General features: G+C 39.0%; 1 protein-coding gene across 1 annotated transcript in view; it reads left to right on the plus strand.

Annotated features, from left to right (window-relative positions):
• Positions 1-21086, plus strand: part of FAM227B (family with sequence similarity 227 member B) — a 526050-nt gene that overhangs the window by 434625 nt on the left and 70339 nt on the right. Inside the window, exons 11-12 of the mRNA XM_089670312.1 lie at positions 5300-5409; positions 17550-17709. Coding sequence (XP_089526438.1) covers positions 5300-5409; positions 17550-17709 — 270 coding nt within the window. The remainder of the gene's footprint in view (positions 1-5299; positions 5410-17549; positions 17710-21086) is intronic.

The following is a 21086-nucleotide window of genomic DNA, read 5'->3' on the forward strand; positions in this document are numbered from 1 at the left end:
TAAACTCCGAGCCTGCTCAGCAAGATGGCCCTGGGGGACACACTCGCCCCCACCATAATTTCCACTCGCCATTGGCAAGCAGGCGAGTGGAAATTTCAAGCCCTGTACATGTTGATCATATCCCTCCTTAATCTCCTCTTCTCAAGAGAAAATAAATTCAGTTCCTCTAATCTTCCCTCATAGCTGAGCTCCTCCATGCCTCGTATCAGTTTAGTTGCCCTTCTCTGTACTTTCTCCAGTGCCCAATGCTCTTTTTATGAATTGGTGCCCAAATTTGAACTGTATATTCCAGATGAGGTCTTACTAATCATTTGTACCGGGGTAATATGATATCTCTCTCTCTGGAGTCTATACCTCTTTTAATACAAGAGAGGATTTTGCTCACTTTAGAAACCGCAGCTTGGCATTGCCTGCCATTATTAAGCTTGTGATCTACCAGAACTCCCAGATCCTTTTCCACCATTGACCCCCCCCCCCTCCAGATCCTTCTCCACCATTGATTCCCCTGGTTGTGCCCCCCCTAGTATGTATGATACATGCATATTCTTAGCCCCCAAGTGCATAACCTTACATTTATCAACATGAAACCTCATTTTTCACATAGTTGCCCAATTAAACAGTGCATTGAGGTTGGTTTGTAAGTTGGAGACATCCTGTAAGGATTCCACTGCAAAGCTTGGTGTCATCTGCAAAGACTGAAATGGGATTTTTAATCCCAGACCCTATATCATTTATAAATATATTAAAAAGTAAGGGTCCCAACACTGAACCCTGGGGTACACCACTGACAACCCTAGACCACTCAGAGTATGAATCATTAACTACTACTCTCTGAATACAATCTTTTAGCCAGTTTTCTATCCATTTACATACAGATTTTTCCAAGCCCGTAGACTTTACCTTACACATAAGCCGTGTGTGGGGAACTGTGTCAAATGCTTTTGCAAAATCCAAGTATACCATGTCCACACCCCTCTGTCCAAGGTTTTGCTCACCTCCTCATAAAAAGAAATCAGATTTGTTTGACAACTTCTCTTTCATGAATCCATACCGTCTGTTAATACAAACCCCCCCCGCGCTGATATGGAACCTAAATGTTAAAATGCTGCTCACACCCAATCCTCTACCTATGTGCGGACAAATGAATATGATACAAAATTGGTGTAGCGCTAAACATTAAAATCCAAATAAATATAAATGCAATTAAACAGAAAAAAACATATATATCACACAATTATTATAAATACTGTGTAAGATCCTTCAGGATCCATAAAGGTGTCTGCAAACGTGATCAATAATATATCATAAAGTGCAATATATAATAAATAGGTCCTATCCAGGGACCCTATAAAGTGACAACAACCAGTCCCGGATGGGACCAACTCCCAAAAAAGAGCTGAGGGTATGAGTCATCTCCTGTGTGCCAGAGCTGGTGGTAGGCTGTCTCTCAGAAGGCTGAGGGTCACCCTAATCTATTAGAAGTGAGTCATACAGATAGCAGGGAGAGAAAAAAAGTCAGAGTGTATCCAGACTTGGTGCTTTGGATTCAGGTAGTACACATTATAGAGGGATGTGCTTTGTTTGTTTTTCATGTCTGAGTTTTACAACCACTTTATTGCTGGGAAAGGGACCAGATATGTTTACTTAAAGCAGAACTCCAGTCAAAGCATTATTTTCCCATGCAGTGGGGCTGTGCCCGCACTGCATGCGTTAGGTGTTCATTTTTTCCAGGGGCTCAAGGAAAAGCTGCACTTGCCCATTCATCCAATCCTCCGTAAAAACCACATTCCCCCACATCCGGCGGTTGACTGTTCCTGCCATTCTCATGTTCGGAGCTGGTCTATGGGCATGATGACTTCAGGAACAGCTCATTCTAAAGACCACTAGCGCTCGGGGGTGCAGGAGCACTGGGGGCCAGTCTTGCGCTTGGAGAATCAGCACATTAGGTAAGTATATCTTTGCTTTCCGAACCCCTAGACAAAAATTGACATTTAACAGTTAACCCATACAGTGTGGGCATAGCCCCATTGCATGGGAAAAAAATAATTTTGCCCAAAATTCTTTAACTACAGCAGATGTGGCAGAACTGTGTAAATCTCAGTTTTGGATGGACAGGAATACAAATCCGTTCTTATGTATAAACAGCCCCCTTGTATGTATTTGATCAGTGTATGTTTGTCTGAACATCAGCTTTAACATAATCTTTATTTTCTCTCTGTTTGATCAAAAATGTTTTGATCAGTTTTTTTTAAAAAGAAATCTGTCACCTTCAAGGAGCCAAATAAACCTATTTCAAATAACACAATCATATAACAAATCATGTTATACATTTACATATAAATCTGTTTTCTTCTATATACACTCTTTGCTTTTTCGAATACTTTTTTTTTCAAACTTTGCCTGTATGAATACTAAGGAACCTAACAGTTACAATCAGGTTGGCAGGAAATGACAAGCCACAACGCCTGTTGGTATCTCTACATAGACTTGAAGTTTGTCCATGGCATCCAGATGGACCTAATTTTTTCTTAGTTTATATGTATATGGCTATTTCTGGTTGGTACTTCCATTTAGTAGATGTAATTTATCAATTTGAACCAGAGTTGTTTGGTTGGCCTGTGGGCCTGTTCATCATGTGAAGGAAGCACGTGGTTGGATTATGGCCCAGGTCGAACATTGTAGGTTGATTGACTATGGAATGTACTACATCCCAAAAAGGTTTTATCATGACACAGTGCCAAAAAATGTGGGACCTTGTTGCTGGTTTTGTGTCATACCTCCAGCAGGTAGGTGGGATACAATTGTTCATTTTATGTAATCTGTGCAAATCTTTGTACCACCCAAAGAATATTTTGTATCCCATCTCTTGGAATTTGTTCATGAGGGAGGATTTTTGTTTAAACTACAATATGTGCTCCTTTTGTGATTTTAAGAAGGTCAGTACCAACTCCTTCTTCTATTTTAGTAAAAAGGGAGGACTGGGGTCTGTGGAAGGGCCTGAAGTGTAGGAAAGGACATGATGAGTGGGTGACTAACTTCTACATAGGGCTTTGAATATAGTGAGGGGTCTACCAAACTACCAAACCCTGGAAATTGATGCTACAAAATGTCTGAGCTAGTCTGAAAGCCACCTGTATAGAGGAGGGTTATCCAGGGCCTGAAGTGCGGACTGGGAAAGCCATCGTAGGACATGAAGTCTTTTAGGTGGAATTTATTTATGAAGAGGAGACAATGGGTTCTTATTTTTCATACCTGGGAAAAAATTTGGGTCTCCTTTCACTGGTTCCAGCAGAGAGAGAGATGCGAAAAGGTCCTTGAAGCAAAATAGTTTTCTCCCAGTCAGAATGGTGGAACCGATAGTTGGGTGCATAGAAGTACATATTCCTATGACCATCATTTCCTGATTCACTCTTTTCTTTATAATTCACTTTAGCCTGTATGAAATTAGATATTGTAGAGGAAAATACATAATTCAGTAAAAACAGTTACGAGATAAAGGATTTGCTGCTATTCTCAAACCTATGGAAACATGCTGTAGAGACCTGGGTTCTAACATAAACAGCCTACATGTTAATCATATCATTGTGGAGCGAGACCAGCAAAAATAATTAACATAGAAAGCTTACTACAGTGAGATGTACAGTATGAGGCTTCTGCTTGCTCTGTCCACATATTGCACAGTGCGGTGTGAGGCAAGGGAATACATGTCACATAGCCTGCACTCTTGAAGACTTAAATAACATATTTGGTAATAGTTTATCACTATATTCAGTATACAGTGACATTTCCTCCTTTATTAACTAGTTATAGATGTAAAATGGTGGTTATGGGTTTATAAACTCTTAAAATTTTATTTCCAAATATACACTATTAAATAATCAAAAAAAGTGTTACTCATATACTTTTGGACACTAACGATAATAGGGTTAATTTACTAAAGGAAAATAGACTGTGCACTTTGCAAGAGCAGGTGCTCCAGAGCTTATAAATGGGTAGAAGCTCTGCTGACTTCCATCATCCAATCATGTGCAAGCAAAATGCAGTTTTTTTTCACTTTTCCTGCAGGTGATTGGGTATTCTTTGCAAAGTGACCTCATTTACCAAGCTCTGGAGCAACTGCACTTGCAGAGTGCAACCTTTAGTAAATCAACCCCTATTTATTGCCACGAGACAGACTAACGATACCATCTATCACAGATAATAATGGCCTTTTTTTTTTTCAAACCTCTTTTAATATACACGCTAAAAGCCGTTTTCCCATCTTCACATTTTTTTCTACTAATAATTGTTGTTGCCCAGCAGATATATTTATTCCAGTATAGTTTCCTCCTTAGAATAGGTTACTCATTCAAGTGCTCATGTGTAATTTGTTTTCTTCCTTGGATTTCCTGTTATGAGCAAAGGAAAAATTCCCTTTACCTCCATTCCAGAATCTTTTGTTTTCTTTTCTGGCGATAACTTTTTTCCTGTCATCTGTCTTTACTTTGGACCCATAGCCCAATTATTTTCTCTCTTGAAGAAATCAAATGTTCAGCAGCCCAGTTAATTTGAAAATAAAATAGACACATTTTAGGAAACACGTTGTCTATCATTTTATGTTTTTTCCACCTCTTAATTTACCTTGTTGTTTTTGGATGGTGTTATGTAGTTCTATAAATAATTGCAGCTTTCCTATTGGTTTGTAAAATTAGTTGAGATCATTTATGTTCAGTTCTTTTCTGAAGTCTGAAGGCCCTTCCAATTTTATGCCAACATAGTATGTAAGTTTCTTACATGTAACATTTCAGCTCCATTTGCTGATCTGATTTTGGATTTCTTTCCATTTATTAAGGAAGCTGACACTCTGAAACATTTATGTAAAATAGCAATCATGTGGGAAGGTGTGTTCTCTATTTAAACTAACCATGTTTCAGTCATGGTAAACTTTTCAACTTTTCCACTGGTCTGTCACATATTTATTTCTTTATATATGTTTCACTCTGCCACATTATCTCTTAGCTATTAATGGTAGTGGTCTGTTGTCATAGAAAATAGTGAATGCGTACAAGATGTGTACATAATGTCAACAGTGTCTGCATTTGGCATCAACTGAGAGAGTCCACAGGCCTCGTAGAAGCTTGACTGATGTTCTGCTTCCAATATTCAAATAAATTGCAACCATTTGCATCTTGTTGAGGCATTCAGAGAATAAATATGTATATTTAGCCTTTGTCAACTTTAATATGACAGCCTAAATGTTCTCCGATATAGAACTTTATGACATATAACATTTTACAACATAATCTACATTTTTATCCAGAGGTTAAATGGCACCTGGAATTTAACTTGGACAACTTAATACAAGATGCTAGACAATCCAACCTACCTAAGACAGTGGATACAGAAGAGAAAGATTCACCTGTGAAGGAAGTAAGTAGATGGATTTCAGTTTGCTAAATACGGTTTTGATTGCAAGGGCTAGCCAGTAGATCCAGCTGCTTTGGGGTTTTCTTGAAAAAAGTTCAGAATCCACATTGAATCCACTCCTCTATAACTGGTAATACTTTCCTATTAACATATACATTAAAATGAGTACATGCTTTTATTTTATCATCCTAAATATGAACGTGAATTGTTTCTTGCTCCATATTAGGTGAGCCTGAATTGTCTACACATGGTGCTTGGGTTGGACATACTAATTTGTGATTGAATTGACTATTATAGAAAGTCTTTTTCTTTTTTAACAGGTGCTGTATCCTTAATAAAACCTTGACAAATGTTCTTGGAGTTGGCATGTTGCTGCTGCACACTCATTGAGTCAATCATGTTAGTGTAGTGTGTGAATCACATAGGAGTACCTAATCCCTTTTAAAGGGATCTGAAACTATTAACAATCTTTGTTTGGAAACTATAAGATAATTTTGGTGTGATCTAGTGATCCTGAATTAATTCCTAATCCCACAATGCCAATCAAATAAAACTAGGTCTTGGCTGAGGATGCCATAGATGAAAAAAGCATATATCTTAGAGGAACCCCTGGAGTTTGTCTACTTTATTGATTTATAGAAGGTATACAAAACCAATATATCCAATACAAAACCATACAGACCCTTTTGCGGCTATTACAAGGCAAAGAAAACTCCACTAGTCTTGGTTTCTAAACCTGTTTCATCAGTCTCTCTCTCTCAAACTCCTCAGCTACATGCATGCAGACTTAACCCCACAAAAATGTATAGGGAAAGATTAATTTGCATATCATCCAGTCTCTGACCCCCAATTAGCCACTTCCCAGGCTCTTGCACCAGCTGCTACTCAGTCTGTAGCTCTGGATCTGCCTTTCCCAGCCACTAGTCTTTATTTAACTTCTGCCCTAATCTTTAAGGGCATCTGCTGTAGTCAGCTCTGCTTGGTCCTTTGAGACACTTGGGTTGATTTACTAAAGGTGGAAAGACTGTTCACTTTGCAAGGGAAGTTGCACTTTGCAAGATCATTTGCCCCATATCACAATGAATGTGGTGGAATTTCACTTTGCAAAGAATACTCAATCATGTGCATTATAAAAAAACAAAATTTTTGCTTGCACATTGATGGTAGTCAGCAGAGCTTCTACTCATTCACTAAGTTCTGGGGATAATTCTTTTGCAAAGTGCAACTTCCCTTGTAAAGTGAACAGTCTATTTGCCTTTAGTAAATCAACCCCTCTGACTAATATTATACATCGTTCACATGGGCGTACTGATCTGTACACCTGTGCAAAGGGCTGTGTAAAAGAAGTGGTGGACTGACTTACTTAAAGCTTAAAGTAGAGCTATGAGCAAAACTTTTTTTTTTTTTCATTTTGGATAGAGTAAAGAAGGGTCATAATGCCTGTAAGGTTTGTTGTCTGTGTTCCATTAGGAAGATTTCCCTTCACTTCCTGTCCCAAAGACAAAACAAGAAATAAGAAGAAATAGTGTCCCCATTGGAAGATTTCCCCATTATTACTTTTCTGGGGACAACCCAAAATGTGGGATTTTCTTTTATTTTCTCTTTCAACGATAATGGTAAACAGGACAAATAGAGATAATGAATCTCTCTAACGAGGACACAGACAGCAATAAAAACCTAATACATGTTCTAATCCCTCTCTGATCTATCCAAAACTAAAAAACGTTTTACCTTTAGTTATACTTTAACAAAGCAATGGGTCCTAATGGTATTATTCTCAGAGTTCTAAGGGAACTTCAAGGTATAGCTGCTGGACCATTCAATGATCTTTTTTAGTAAATCTCTTCTAACAGGAAAAGGTTCCCATGACTGGTAGACAGCTAATATTGTATCCGTAAGAAGGGTAAGGAAGAAGCTAGCAACTACAGGACAGTTATATTAGCCACTCTAGTAGAAAAATGTAGTAGGGATCACTCTTAGGAATAATAAGTGATCATGTAAAAAAACAACTTTCTGGGTCAAAAGTAGCATGGCATTACTGTGATTAGATCATGTCAAACTTATCTGAATTTTACTACGTATGTCACAAATGCTTTGGACTAGTTGGAGCTGTGGACATGGTCTATCTTGATTGCAGCAAAAAATGTAATACAAATGCACATATTGATCTCATAAAAGATTTGGACAAACTAGGACTTAACCCTTGTGTGGTTCAGTGGATATACATTTGGCTAAAGGATAGATATCAAAATGTCCTTGTAAATTGGGTTCCTATGGAACAGAGACCAGTCACTGTCACTATTGAAGTACCATAAGGCTCTGTACTTGGTCCTGTTCTATTTAACCGGTTTCTAAGTGACATAACTATTTTTGTAACATGGAACTTTATTTGGCATTTCTAGAATATTGGTTAAAGCAGTAGAAACTGTAGTTCAATATTTCTTAATGCAGAATAATGCATTTAGGGAAAGAGAATCCTCTAATGGAATACAATTTTGGGAGTATAGTGTTGGCCAGAACTACAGAGGAAAAAGATTTGGGGCTCATATTTCATATGATAGAGCAGTGTGGGCATTCAGTGGGTAAAGCAAATAGAATTTGGTTGCGTATAAGTAGAGGGATCAACAGCAGAAAGAAGGAGGTCCTGATCTTTAATATCTTTAGTATAGCTATTTATTTAGATCTCAATTAGAATACTGTGTCTCGTTCTGAAGACCTCACTTACAAAAAAGATATTGATGAGGTAGAACATGTCCAGGGGTGGGAAGCAAAACTGGTGAAAAGGTCTGAGGGATAAAACATATCAAGAGAGACTTCAGAAACTTAAAGCGGAACTACACTGCATTTAATTAATTTTTAATGTTCAAAGCAAACTCACCCATACATCCATGTCTCCATGCTTTATTTTGCTGAGAAACCCCCCCTAGCATTTCTGGCTGTGGCCATCTTGAGTAAGGGCATGTAGCATTTACTTCCTGGAATCCATCTGCCCTTAGCTCAGGCAAGCAGGCAGGTTAGATTACTTGAGAAAGCCCCTCCTGAAGAATCTTGGGATTAAACTCCCTAGCGGTCTGATTATGTCCATATTTCTGTGCTCAAAGCGTTACATTTTTTTGCATGGAAATATGTATTTTTTTTTATTGTGAGCCTGTAATGTTTAGGAATAACTCACTCAAATCTGTCCGAACAAGAGTCTAGTAAACATCCCGGGTATGTTAAAATTTGAAACACAAAATCATAAATTATAATTTAATAAATAATCATAAAATATAATAATATAATAATAATAATACATTTAATTCAATAATATAATCAAACCAAAAACACTGAAATTTCAAATATAGCGCCAAGTTCGCACATCACTGAGCAAAGTTGCAAAATCGTTTTCAGTGTCTGATGACAAATTTCCACACAAATCATTATCACTCAATTCTGCAAGTGGTTCTGATTTACTATCGCTGTTCTCTAGCTGGTCTAAAACCGCTTTTGACCTAAAGGGACGCTTTTTGGACGCCATGGACTTTTCTCAGTTTCCAGGCAATAAGAACAGTAAAAATGCAGGCAGGGCACAGGACAAAGCACTCGGGACAAAATGTATGTGAAATGGTTTGATACAGTAATGTTATACTATGTGATTTTAGTGAATGTCACTTTTTGTCATTTTCAAATTTCCCGCCGTTCCGTCCCCCTGTGCGTCCCGACGCTTGCAGGGGACGGAACCCAGATGACAGATGCTGGCATCCGCCGGATTACATTGCCAGGGACACTGAAGGAGGGACATCGCGGGAGCGCAGGACAAGGTAAGTGATCGAGGGATCGCGGAGAAGCTCCGCATGGTAAGCCCGAGTGTAGCTCGGGGTTACCACTTGTGGTACTGAAACTTTACCCCAAGCTACACTCGGGAATACTGCCAGGGAGGTTAATGACATAATTTGCCTAGGTCAAAACAAGTAAATATAATATACAGTTGTGACCAAAATTATTCAACCCCCACTGAAATTGAGTGTTTTGGCCAGTTTGACATTGCTTTTGATCATTCAGTCATCTTGCTTACATTTACATTAAAGAGGCACTTGTAGGTCAGACAAATATAACATAACAGTTATAATGAAATAACCACAAATGTCTTTTCTGTGCTCACAGCATTATCAGTTTTATTCAACCCCCAAGTGACATTCAATCTTAGTACTTAGTACAGCATCCTTTTACAGTTATAACAGCTTTTAAACGTGAAGCATAGCTTGACACAAGTGTCTTGCAGCGATCTACGGGTATCTTCGCCCATTCTTCATGGGCAAAGGCCTCCAGTTCAGTCACATTCTTAGGCTTGCGCACTGCAACTGCTTTCTTTAAGTCCCACCAGAGGTTCTCAATCGGATTTAAGTCTGGTGACTGCGATGGCCACTCCAAAATGTTCCAGCCTTTCCTCTGCAACCATGCTCTAGTGGACTTGGAGGTATGCTTGGGATCATTGTCCTGTTGAAAGGTCCAACGTCTCCCAAGCCTCAGGTGTGTGACGGACTGCATCACGTTTCCATCCAATATCTCCTGGTACTGAAGAGAATTCATGGTACCTTGCACACGCTGAAGCTTCCCTGTACCTGCAGAAGCAAAACAGCCCCAAAGCATGATTGACCCTCCACCATGCTTCACAGTAGGCAAGGTGTTCTTTTCATCATAGGCCTTGTTCTTCCTCCTCCAAACATAGCGTTGATCCATGGGCCCAAACAGTTCTAATTTTGTTTCATCAGTCCACAGAACACTATCCCACAACTTTTGTGGTTTGTCCACATGGCTTTTGGCATACTGCAGTCGACTCTTCTTATTCTTTGGAGACAGCAAGGGGGTACGCCTGGGAGTTCTGGCACGGAGGCCTTCATTACGCAGTGTGCGTCTTATTGTCTGGGCTGAAACTTCTGTACCCACATCTGACAAATCTTTTCTCAGTTCCTCAGCAGTCACACGGGGACTTCTCTCCACTCTACGCTTCAGGTAGCGCACAGCAGTCGAAGTCAGCATCTTCTTTCTGCCACGACCAGGTAGCGTTTCAACAGTGCCCTTTGCCTTGAATTTGCGAATGATGCTTCCTAAGGTGTCTCTTGGTATGTTTAACATCTTTGCAATCTTCTTATAGCCATTGCCCTTCCTGTGAAGAGAAATCACCTCTTCTCTTGTCTTCCTGGACCATTCTCTTGCCTTCACCATGTTTGTAACCACACCAGTAAATGTCTAGAAGGAGCTGAGTATCACAGTCATTTTAAAGCTGCCTAATTGGTGCTTATTATGCTTGATTGCTGCTCGGTGACATCCACAGGTGTTTTCAATACCTGATGGAAAGCACCTGTATGAACCTCTGTTCTTCAGAGTGGTAGTCTTTAAGGGGTTGAATAATTGTGGCAATGAAGAAACCACATAAGAACCATTTACTACTGTATTACATAAACAATTGATGTCATTTTAGTTGCATTTGGGTAGTTACAACGTCCTTGTAGGATTTGATTCTGAATACAATTCCAAATGTACACTATAGTCCCTAAACCCCTTTACAGCATTGGGGGTTGAATAATTTTGGTCACAACTGTACCTTCCTATCTATTTACTAATGCTAGCAGCATAAGGATTAAAATAGCTAATGTTGATTGAGAAAGTGAAGTTCCACTTTATTATGTACAGCGTTGAGAAAATAAGGGAAAGGGGACTAATCATCGAAACCTTTAAATACATTAATGGTATGAATAAGGCTTAGGGGGGTGGGATTTTCAATATGAAGCTAAGATCAATAACATGAGGACATGAATTCAAACTAGCAGGATGAAAGTTCAAAACTAACCTTAGAAAGTATTTTTTTATTACTGAAAGAATAGTTCCAGGAAAAGGTAGTGAGTCAATCAAAATGTTAAAATACGAACAAAAAAAAGTGATCAGTGATGCTCATGCCAAATCCTGTGATTCTCAAACTTGCATCAAAGTCAGTGGTTCCTAAGCTTGCTTTGAAACTAGCTGTATTCAAAATGATCTCAAAGCCAACAGTCTTCAGTTTTGGCACACTCGATGAACCAGTTAGTCTTTTTTCTGCCACTCGTCTACATTTCTATGGCTCTTGTATTAAATGGCACCCCTTTTATACAGTAGACAGTTTTGATACTGTAGCTTCTATATATTTATGTTGTTGAGTTTCTAACCTGTTTCTTTCTGTCAAATCCAGTTTAAGACTTGCTTTAAGCCATATCATCTGATCTGTTTTTGACTGTTACAAACAGACAAGATCTGCCTTTATTAAATAATCCATCTTTGGATCCTCTTCCTTTGACATTTGATTACCAGATAGTCTATGCTCTCACCTATCCTGTCCTAGCTCCATCTTCAAACTTGTTTCAACTCTTGATCCAGCTTCAGGCCCATTCACACTCATTCCATCCATTATACTTTTAGGTCTGTCTCTTTCTGCGCCAACTGACTCAACTTCAATCCTGTATCCCCTGCACCAGTTGTTGCAGTTGAAAGCATGCTACCACCTGTACTAATCTAGCTCAAGACCTGTACCACCTGTGCTAATCTAGCTCAAGACCTGTACCACCTGTGCTAATCTAGCTCAAGACCTGTACCACCTGTGCTAATCTAGCTCAAGACCTGTACCACCTGTGCTAATCTAGCTCAAGACCTGTACCACCTATGCTAATCTAGCGCAAAACCTGTACCACCTGTGCTAATCTAGCTCAAGACCTGTACCACCTGTGCTAATCTAGCTCAAGACCTGTACCACCTGTGCTAATCTAGCTCAAGACCTGTACTACCTGTGCTAATCTAGTTCAAGACCTGTACCACCTGTGCTAATCTAGCTCAAGACCTGTACCACCTATGCTAATCTAGCTCAAAACCTGTACCACCTGTGCTAATCTAGCTCAAGACCTGTACCACCTGTGCTAATCTAGCTCAAGACCTTTACCACCTGTGCTAATCTAGCTCAAGACCTGTACCACCTGTGCTAATCTAGCTCAAAATATGCACCACCTGTACTAATCTAGCTCTAAACCTGTTCCCTTCTCTGCCAGTTAACTCATCTTTGAATGCTTTTACTTAAGCTGGCTGCTTCAGCTTCAGGTAAGCATTTCTCTGTATCACCCTCTTGAGTTTTCAGAATAGGGTCCATCTGGTTTTTGGGTAGTACTATTACTTTAACATGAATAAAATCATCTGGAAGCAACTTTTAGAAGGTGGTTTAATGTACATAGTACTGACTATGAAACCACCTTCTCAAAGCAGCTTCTAGACAGTCTGAAATGAAAATTGCAGTTTTGGAAATCTGTATCTGTATAGTTAAATCATCCAAATGCAGCACTCATTGTTGTCTGCATACAGTATTGCGTCCAACTCCTTATAGGAAGCAGACTCTCCAAAGGAACAGAGAAAGCCACATGTCAAGACTCCAAAGCATTTGCCTGTCACTCCCAAAACTCCACTTGGCACACAACATGCAGAGAAAAATATCCTCCTATAGCATTTGTATAGGTTGCTGTTGGGAGAAGGACCTGAACATGACCCCTTCCCCTCTGCCCTAGTCTTCCCATGGTTTTAATAACTAATTAAAATGTTTAGGAAAACTCAAAACTCAGTTAAATGAGTTACAATAGATTCAGGTAATAAGATAGTAAATAGAAATTATTAAAGAAAAAATGGCAGAAAGAGACTTGCATTATTATGCTTCATCATAACTGCAAAAAAAACACTATAGCTCAGAGTTTCAAACCAACAAAAGCATACAGTAAACTGTATATGTATGTTAATAATCAAGATAAAAAACATGAGGGGAAACAACAAAAGCACTTAAAATAATTAATAATCAGATGTCTTAATTATAGGAAAAATTGATAGTTTCCTAAATACTTCTTGCTCTGCATAACTAAGTTGAGTGTCCTGCCTTTTTTATGAGCAATCTCTTCTTTTTCTACATGTATATTCACCAGGGTGTTCCATTCCAGTGCGTTTAATGCATGGGTGTTCTGTTAAGGCAGCTCATTCATTTATATATACTATTGCATACCCACACTGAGGACCACGTTATATGTGTGAAAAGTCCTCTATCATATATAATATGATATATGACTGGCTGCAGCTCTAATAAAATGCTATACCTTTAAGATAACTGTAATTTTAGGCGCTGCCTGGTCTGTGCAATCATTTGTCAATGCCACATGTGCAAATGTGAACCATAGATCAATAAATAGCAGTAAAAATAAATGAATGAACATTTACAATTATCATGAATAAATGCACAAATTAATAAATGAATGAATAAATAAAGTTCTTCAAATTAGTCCATGTCTCTGTCTCTTCAAGCATTCAAAGTGTAACAAGCAACCATACATCTTTAACCTCTTCAATACCTGAGCTCCTCCATGCATCTTATCAGTTTGGTTGCCCTTTTCTGTACTTTCTCCAGTTCCCCGATGTTTTTTTTGTGAATTGGTGCCCAAAATTGAACTGTATATTCCAGATGAGGTGTTACTAATGATTTGTACCGGGGTAATATGATATCTCTCTCTCTGTAGTCTGTACCTCTTTTAATACAAGAGAGGATTTTGCTCGCTTTAGAAACCGCAGCTTAGCACTTCATGCCATTATTAACCACTTCAAGTCCGGACACTTTCACCCCCTTCCTGCCCAGGCCAATGTTCAGCTTTCAGTGCTCTCAGACTTTGAATGACAATTGTGCAGTCATGCAATGCTGTACCCACACTAAATTTTTATAATTTTGTTCACACAACTAGAGCTTTCTTTTGGTGGTATTTAATCACCACTAGGGATTTTATTTTTTTGCTAAATTTACGAAAAAAGACCAGAAATGTTTAAAAATCTCACATTTTTCTTTGTTTTCGTTATAAAATTTTGCAAATAAGTAATTGTTCTTCATAAATTTAGGCCAATATGTATTCTGCTACATTTCTTTCATGAAAATAACTCAAATCAGTGTTTATTATTTAGTCTGTAGGAAAGTTGTAGAGTTCACAAATAATGGTATATATCTGAAAATCGATCAGTTGTGAAGTAGTGATAGCCAATCTAATTTGTTGAGGTCCAAAAATGTCAGGACAGTACAGATATCCCCGAAATGACCCCTTTTTGCAAAGTAGACAGTCCAAGGTATTTAGTAAGAGGCATGGCAAATTTTTTGAAGTTGTAGTTTTTTGCAAATTTTTTTACATACTGTCATTAGTGCAGTACAGTGGCATCATATAACTGGTGTGGCGGTGATCAGGGACACTGGCTAATGACAGTACCCAAAAAAATAAATAAATAATATTTTATTTTTATTTTTTATTACTTTTTTTATTTTTAAGATTTTTTTTCGTAATAAACTGTAGCCAGTGTAATATAATGTTACCATATTAACATTGTACTACTCTAAGGAAGTAATCAGTATTTTTTTTAACACATTATGATTACTTATAGCAAAGAATTTATTTGCTATATGCAAACATTTAACTGAGTGAAATCGATTCATTCAGGTTTTTTGTTATGATTAGCTGTGATTGGCCACAGCTAATCACATGACAAAGATGGGCTGTGATTGGCCCAGTCTGTACATGTGATCACTGTGACCGATCACAGCTAGTGACACAATTGTATACAATGAATGGCATGAAAAGAAGCCATCCATTGTTTACAATTGTCATGTGACCTACTGTGATTGGTCAGATGACGCCCACCTGGATTGGCGAGAGTCCCACTTGGCCATCATTCTGCTATTGGCCTGGTGGGAACAGGTTACTTGTTGTACGGTACGGTGTACGGTGCTACTTGTTCAAATAATGGTGCAAATAAGGTGCTCCCCTCCAGTGCTCCCAGTCATTCACCAGATTACTTGGACTCTTAGGTTAGATAAGAGTCATATGTGCTGTATAATGATTCTGGTTGCTCATAGACTTGCAGTCCTCCTTGGTGTCTATATCCTATTTTACACGTTAATTTGTATAGGCTACCAAACACACCACAACAGATTGTGTTACATTTTTGGTAATGCAGTGCATTACAATGCAAGTGCTTTGTGGAGGCGCATTGGGGTGTCATTCACAATTACTTCAATGCAAAGGTTTTAATTGATCCCTAATGTGTGTACTCACCATACTTAGGCCCCTTTCATATGAGGGGTCCGATCAGGTCCACCTGTCAGTTTTTAAGGCTGACCTGATCGGATCCTCCATTCACCTCTATGAACCGGTGGGTGTAAACAGACTTGTGTCTGTTTACACCCACCTACCTACAATCTGATCCGTTCCGCTAAAAAAACAAATTGGAAGGGGATCTGTTCCCCTCCATCTAGGTGGAATAGATCAGAGGGAAGTAGAGTGTAAATGGACATCAGAGTCCATTTACAACTAGCTGCCCATAGAGCAGAGCTTGGTCTGTCCCCACTCTGCAGAACTGAGTGGACATGGACCTGTCATCCGCCTGCTCTGCTCTGATCAGCAGGGGATCAGCGGACAGATTCCTTGCTGATTACATGTGAAAGGGACCTTAGGCTTGCTTCCTGTGCAGAGACAGGTAAAGCATGTTAGGACTGAGAGCACTAATCTTCAGTTACCTAGATCACATAAGTCACCTTAAATGGCATCCCTGTACTGCACTCAGCTGACCACAGCTGGCAATTACTCATTCTGTGTGCGAGAAAGGCTTCAAGCATTCAATTGCTGTTTCTACTTTTGTTTCTCATACTGCCTTCTTACATCAAGCTATTCTCCCCTGTCATTATCACTGCAGGTGTATCCACTGTCAAAATGCAACCATTACCATAAGCCACTTCTTCTGAAGCACTACCCAGGGAAGCCAAATGGGCTCAAAGGGCTGCAAACAACCAAACCTACATGTCTCTGCTGCAACCGTAGAAGCAACATTCAAATAAGTGTGAAGCTTCCAGAGAAATCATCAGTGCATCATCAATATAAAAGTGAACACATAAGGGGATAGTTACTAAAACTGATGCACTTAGAATCTCGTGCAACTGTGCATGGTAGCCAATCAGCTGCTAACTTCAGCTTGTTCAGTTAAGCTTTGTCAATAAAACCTGGAATCTGATTGGTTTCTATGTAGAGCTACACCAGATTTTGCATGCTCCATTTTTAGTACATAAACCCCTAAGGATCTCTACAGTATATAATAATACATTTATAAACACAGTATAAATTATATCAGGCCTTACAAAATTAAAGAGCAGATTGCTTATATAATGAGAAATGTAAACTAGCAAATAGGTTACACATTTATATATGTATTATTATATACTGTAGAGATCCTAAGGGGGTTATTTACTAAAATCTGACCTTAAAAATTGAAGCGTAGATTACTTATATAATGAAAAACCTAAATTAGCAAATTGGTTTCACTTTTATACATGGACAAATCTACACCACTGGTCATTTTTCATTAAATATGCAGATTTCTGAACAAGAAAGACTGTTTTAAAAGAGAAGTATGGGCTTTTCTCCCCCCACCCCCAATTATACTTATCTAGGTGGATGCAGCATCGGACCTGTCTCCTGTCGACTCTAAGGGCGAGAACTGAGCGATCACGTGACCACTAATTGCTGAGTTCTCACAGCTGCTCTGAGCAGAGAGCGGTGACTGTCAGTCACCGCCATCTGCTCTGCCCCCTGCACTCACCTGGGCGCTGAGCTGTGGAGGGAACGGCTACCTCAGGCTCTCATCTTGTCACTGAGAGTCTGAGCCAGGTGGGGTGGATCCCGACTTTAAAGTTGTGATCTTTCCCCAGCCTGGACTGGCTGAGTGATGACAGCCGACAGCGAGCTTCAGCCCACTGTCAGCTGAAAGTGGGTCACAGGAGTACAGAACGAACTGCACTCCTGTGATCCAAAAAAGCGTTGGCTGTACTTTTCCTTTAATGTTTATGTGAAAAAATCTGGGTGTTTGGGCAGCTCTAGAGGGGTTGCAGTTGGGCTGAATAATGGTTTTGTGGTTAGCATAATTAAATTAATATCTTAGTGCAGTAAGTATATATTACAAACTGTTCTGCTTGCATTAGAAATAAAAGAATAATGTTAGATTTGCAATTCTTAGCTGTTGTGTTCCTTTAATTATTTATTGATCAAATGTTTTTGTCTGCTTTTTGTTTTCATATAATTCTTCAGTCACACTCAATTGGCCCAGGACCCGAATTTCATCACACACTTTTCCAACTGGGAGGACACAGTCTTTTAGTGTCAAACTACCTGAAGAGGCACAAACTGAAAGATTTCATGCATGTCGATTCAAGGCATAAATTAAAACGCACAGAAATTTCAAAGGTACCATATCCTTTGAGTGGTGTTGACAGATACACAACTAAAATAAAATGTTAATTAATCTTTGTTTTTCTGCTTGTCATTGAAAAGGAGGTCCTCAATCATTTATTCATTAAGTTAAAAATGAAATGGATGTTCTTGCATGATGACGATTCACATTGTATGGTTACAGACTGATTTGGATCTATTAAGGCCAGCCATGCATGGGTCGATTTTCAAACGATTTTTCGTTCAAAAATCGGACCTAAGAATAATCGGCCGATTTTAGCTTTGTTAGTGGGGCAATGGCACTGGCCAATTTTTGTGGTTCCTCCCCATTTTGTTTATCGGGCATGCTGAAAAATTCGTGAAAAACTACCAATTTTTTAAATCATTGGTGGCACCATTGGATTACAGAACAAACGATGCTTTCAATCAAAAAATCGTTCGGAATTCGGCCCATGTATGGCCTGCTAAAGTCTCCATTCACATCAGTGTTCATATCAACTCACATGTGTAAAGTGTTACTAAGGTGTTACTGGAATTAAAACCCATTCTGCTTTTCCAGTTTTAACTAGGGATGCACTGAAATTTCGGTGGCCAAAACTTTTCGTCCAAAAACACCCCTTTCGGCCGTTGGCTGAAATGAAAAAAAGCACAGATACAGGTGCCGAAATACCCCGCCCCTCGCCGCCCACCACTCGCCGCCGACTCCCGCTCGGTAGTTTTCAGCCTTACCTGAGAAACCATTGATCCCGGTGCTGGGCATAGTGATAAGTGAAAGAAAGATGGCCACCACTCATACTGTATCTATTCCCTTGGAGGACCGGAGCAATGTCACTTCCTGTTCTGGCCATTTTTTTTTTTTTATCTAATGCTTTACATTGCAGAGGAGAGATGTGGGGTCCTATTGACCCCATATCTCTCCATAAAGAGCACCTGTCACTAATTATTTCTATCAAAGGGGATGCATGCATTTCTTGTGATAAGAATAAAAGGGATTACATTTTTTTTTAATGGGACAGTGCAAAAAAAAAAAATTAAATACATTTAAAAATAAAAGTTTAAAGTGCCCCCGTCCCCCCGTGCTCGCACTTAGTGGTTAACGCATACGTTGGCCATGCCCACATATGTAAACAGTGTTCAAACCAAACACATGTGGTATCGTCATGAACGTCAGAGCAAGAGCAATAATTCTAGCACTAGACCTCCTCTGTAACTCTACACTACTAACCTGTAGACATTTTAAAACATCACCCATGGAGATTTTTAAGTACTGCAGTTTCGTGCCATTCCACGAGCGTACGCAATTTTAAAGCGTGCCATGTTGGGTATCTATTTACTCACAGTAACATCTTTTTTCATATTTTTCAAAAAAATTGGGGTATATATATATTTTTTTTTAATCAAAGTATTTTTTTATAAATAATATATATTAATTTTTAAAAACTGCGCATTTCAGTTTCAGTTTTCAGCCAAGTGCATTTTGAATATTCGTTTTCGGTTTTGGCACCAGAATTTTCATTTCGGTGCACCACTAGTTTTAACCCTTTCCTGTCAAAACCCTTGCTGAGCTAATTTCCCTAGCAGTTTCCTTCCCCTAGCCTGCAAACACCACCAAAATGTTTTTTCTTCTTTCTCGCACAGAAGTTTATTAAACAATTGGACTTTTATCTTTGAAAAAACTGAACTGCCTAAAGAATTCTGTAAGTCACTTTAAAAGTTTATTTGTACATCCTATTGTCATTTTATGGTATAATGGAAATGCCCTTTAACCTATAAATGATCACTGTGAAATGTAAAAAAAGCTTCCTTAGGAGAGCGGCTACAGAGAGGAAAAGCAATTAATTGTATTTTCCTGTCTTACATACATTCAGTTTTCCTTTATTTTATTATCCTGGGTGGTTATTTCCTCTATAGAAGGAGCAAAACCACAAGTATTTTACACATATCCGATTATATGGTTTAATAATGTAAGCAATGCTCAAGGCCAAGACATAAAGTAACCTTACTTTATCCAAGGATGACACTTTTTAACATAGATGGAACAAACCTTGCTAATGCTAGGGGTAGTCTGGCAATCGTCATATAGCATGTTTCATGAAGTCTGGGCATACACTGTTTCATTTCTCACACACTGTTTCAGGGTAGCAAGACAGAGATAAGAGCTTCAACTCAAATTTTATGTGGCATTGGAACATTGTGGCAAAGAAAAGAAAGACTGAACCTCAGTTCACTCTTTTTTTTTTTATTTTCAGAAAAAAATTATTTGTTGTCAGTAAATTATTAGACACAACTTCTTTCACAGGCTTCATTACCATATTTATAAAGGTGTGGATGTGATATTTACTAAATATTGAATAGACATTGAATGATTAGTGAATGTCATGTACACTGCTTAATAAATATTCCCCTATAAACAAACAAATGGTAATTCTAAATTCTAAGATACATGTTCTTGTGAGCTATACAATGAGATCAAGATGTAAAGTGGTTGTAAAGACTCAAGGTTTTTTCATTCTATGCATAAAGGTAAAAAACTTTCTTCGTGCAGCAGCCCCCCTCCCCGCCCCCTTAATACTTACCTGAGCCCCATTGCAATCCAGCGATGTGCACAAGAGCCTCACCTCTCCGGAAGCTCTCCTCCTCATTGGCTGAGACAGCAGTGGAAGCCATTGGCTCCCAATGCTGTCATTCACAGACAGTGAGCCAATGAAGAGAGGTGGGTGGGGCCAAGCCGCAGCTCTCTGTGTGAATGGACACATAGGGCAGTGGCTTAGGAGTGAGCCTACTTGGGTGCCCCCGTAGCAAATTGCTTGCTGTGGGGGCACTTAGCAGAAGGGAGCCAGAAGCACCGATGTGGGATTTTTTTAAGTAATGCCTTTAATATCATTTTTAAACCACAGTAAGAAATCCTGAATGTTTTCATGTAGAGTGATAAAGCGTTAAAATGCCTGACAGGTTTGTTTGTCCTCTGTGGCCGAATCGGAACATTTCCTTTTGATTCCTCTACCATAGACACAGCAGAAGTGGAAAGAAATCTCATAGGAAGTGAAGGAAACAATTTCTTAGGCAGTTGTCTCCTCAAATAATGTCCCCATTGTCCTCAAATGTCTTCCTATTGCAATGACAATTTCCATAGCTTTTAGTCACTGTGATACTGGTCACCAGGACAAATAGTGAGGGTTTATTTTCCCAGCAGAACCTCAAACATCTGACCCTTTCCTGCTGCATCGAAAACTTCCAAAAAAAGTTTTATCTCTAGCTACTGGTATACTTTTATGTAAAGCTTGACCCTCCCCCCTTTCCCTTTGCAGGTTAAACTACACTAACCCCTCTCTCCACATCTGCTTTCTTACCTCCATCACCAAGCAGCGCCCTCCATTATTTGCCTTGTACTCAATA

Source organism: Staurois parvus, unplaced genomic scaffold, assembly GCF_062004578.1.
Source record: "Staurois parvus isolate SC_StPar_1 unplaced genomic scaffold, SC_StPar_1.0 ptg000089l, whole genome shotgun sequence".
In the NCBI taxonomy this organism is placed as follows: Eukaryota; Metazoa; Chordata; class Amphibia; order Anura; family Ranidae; genus Staurois; species Staurois parvus.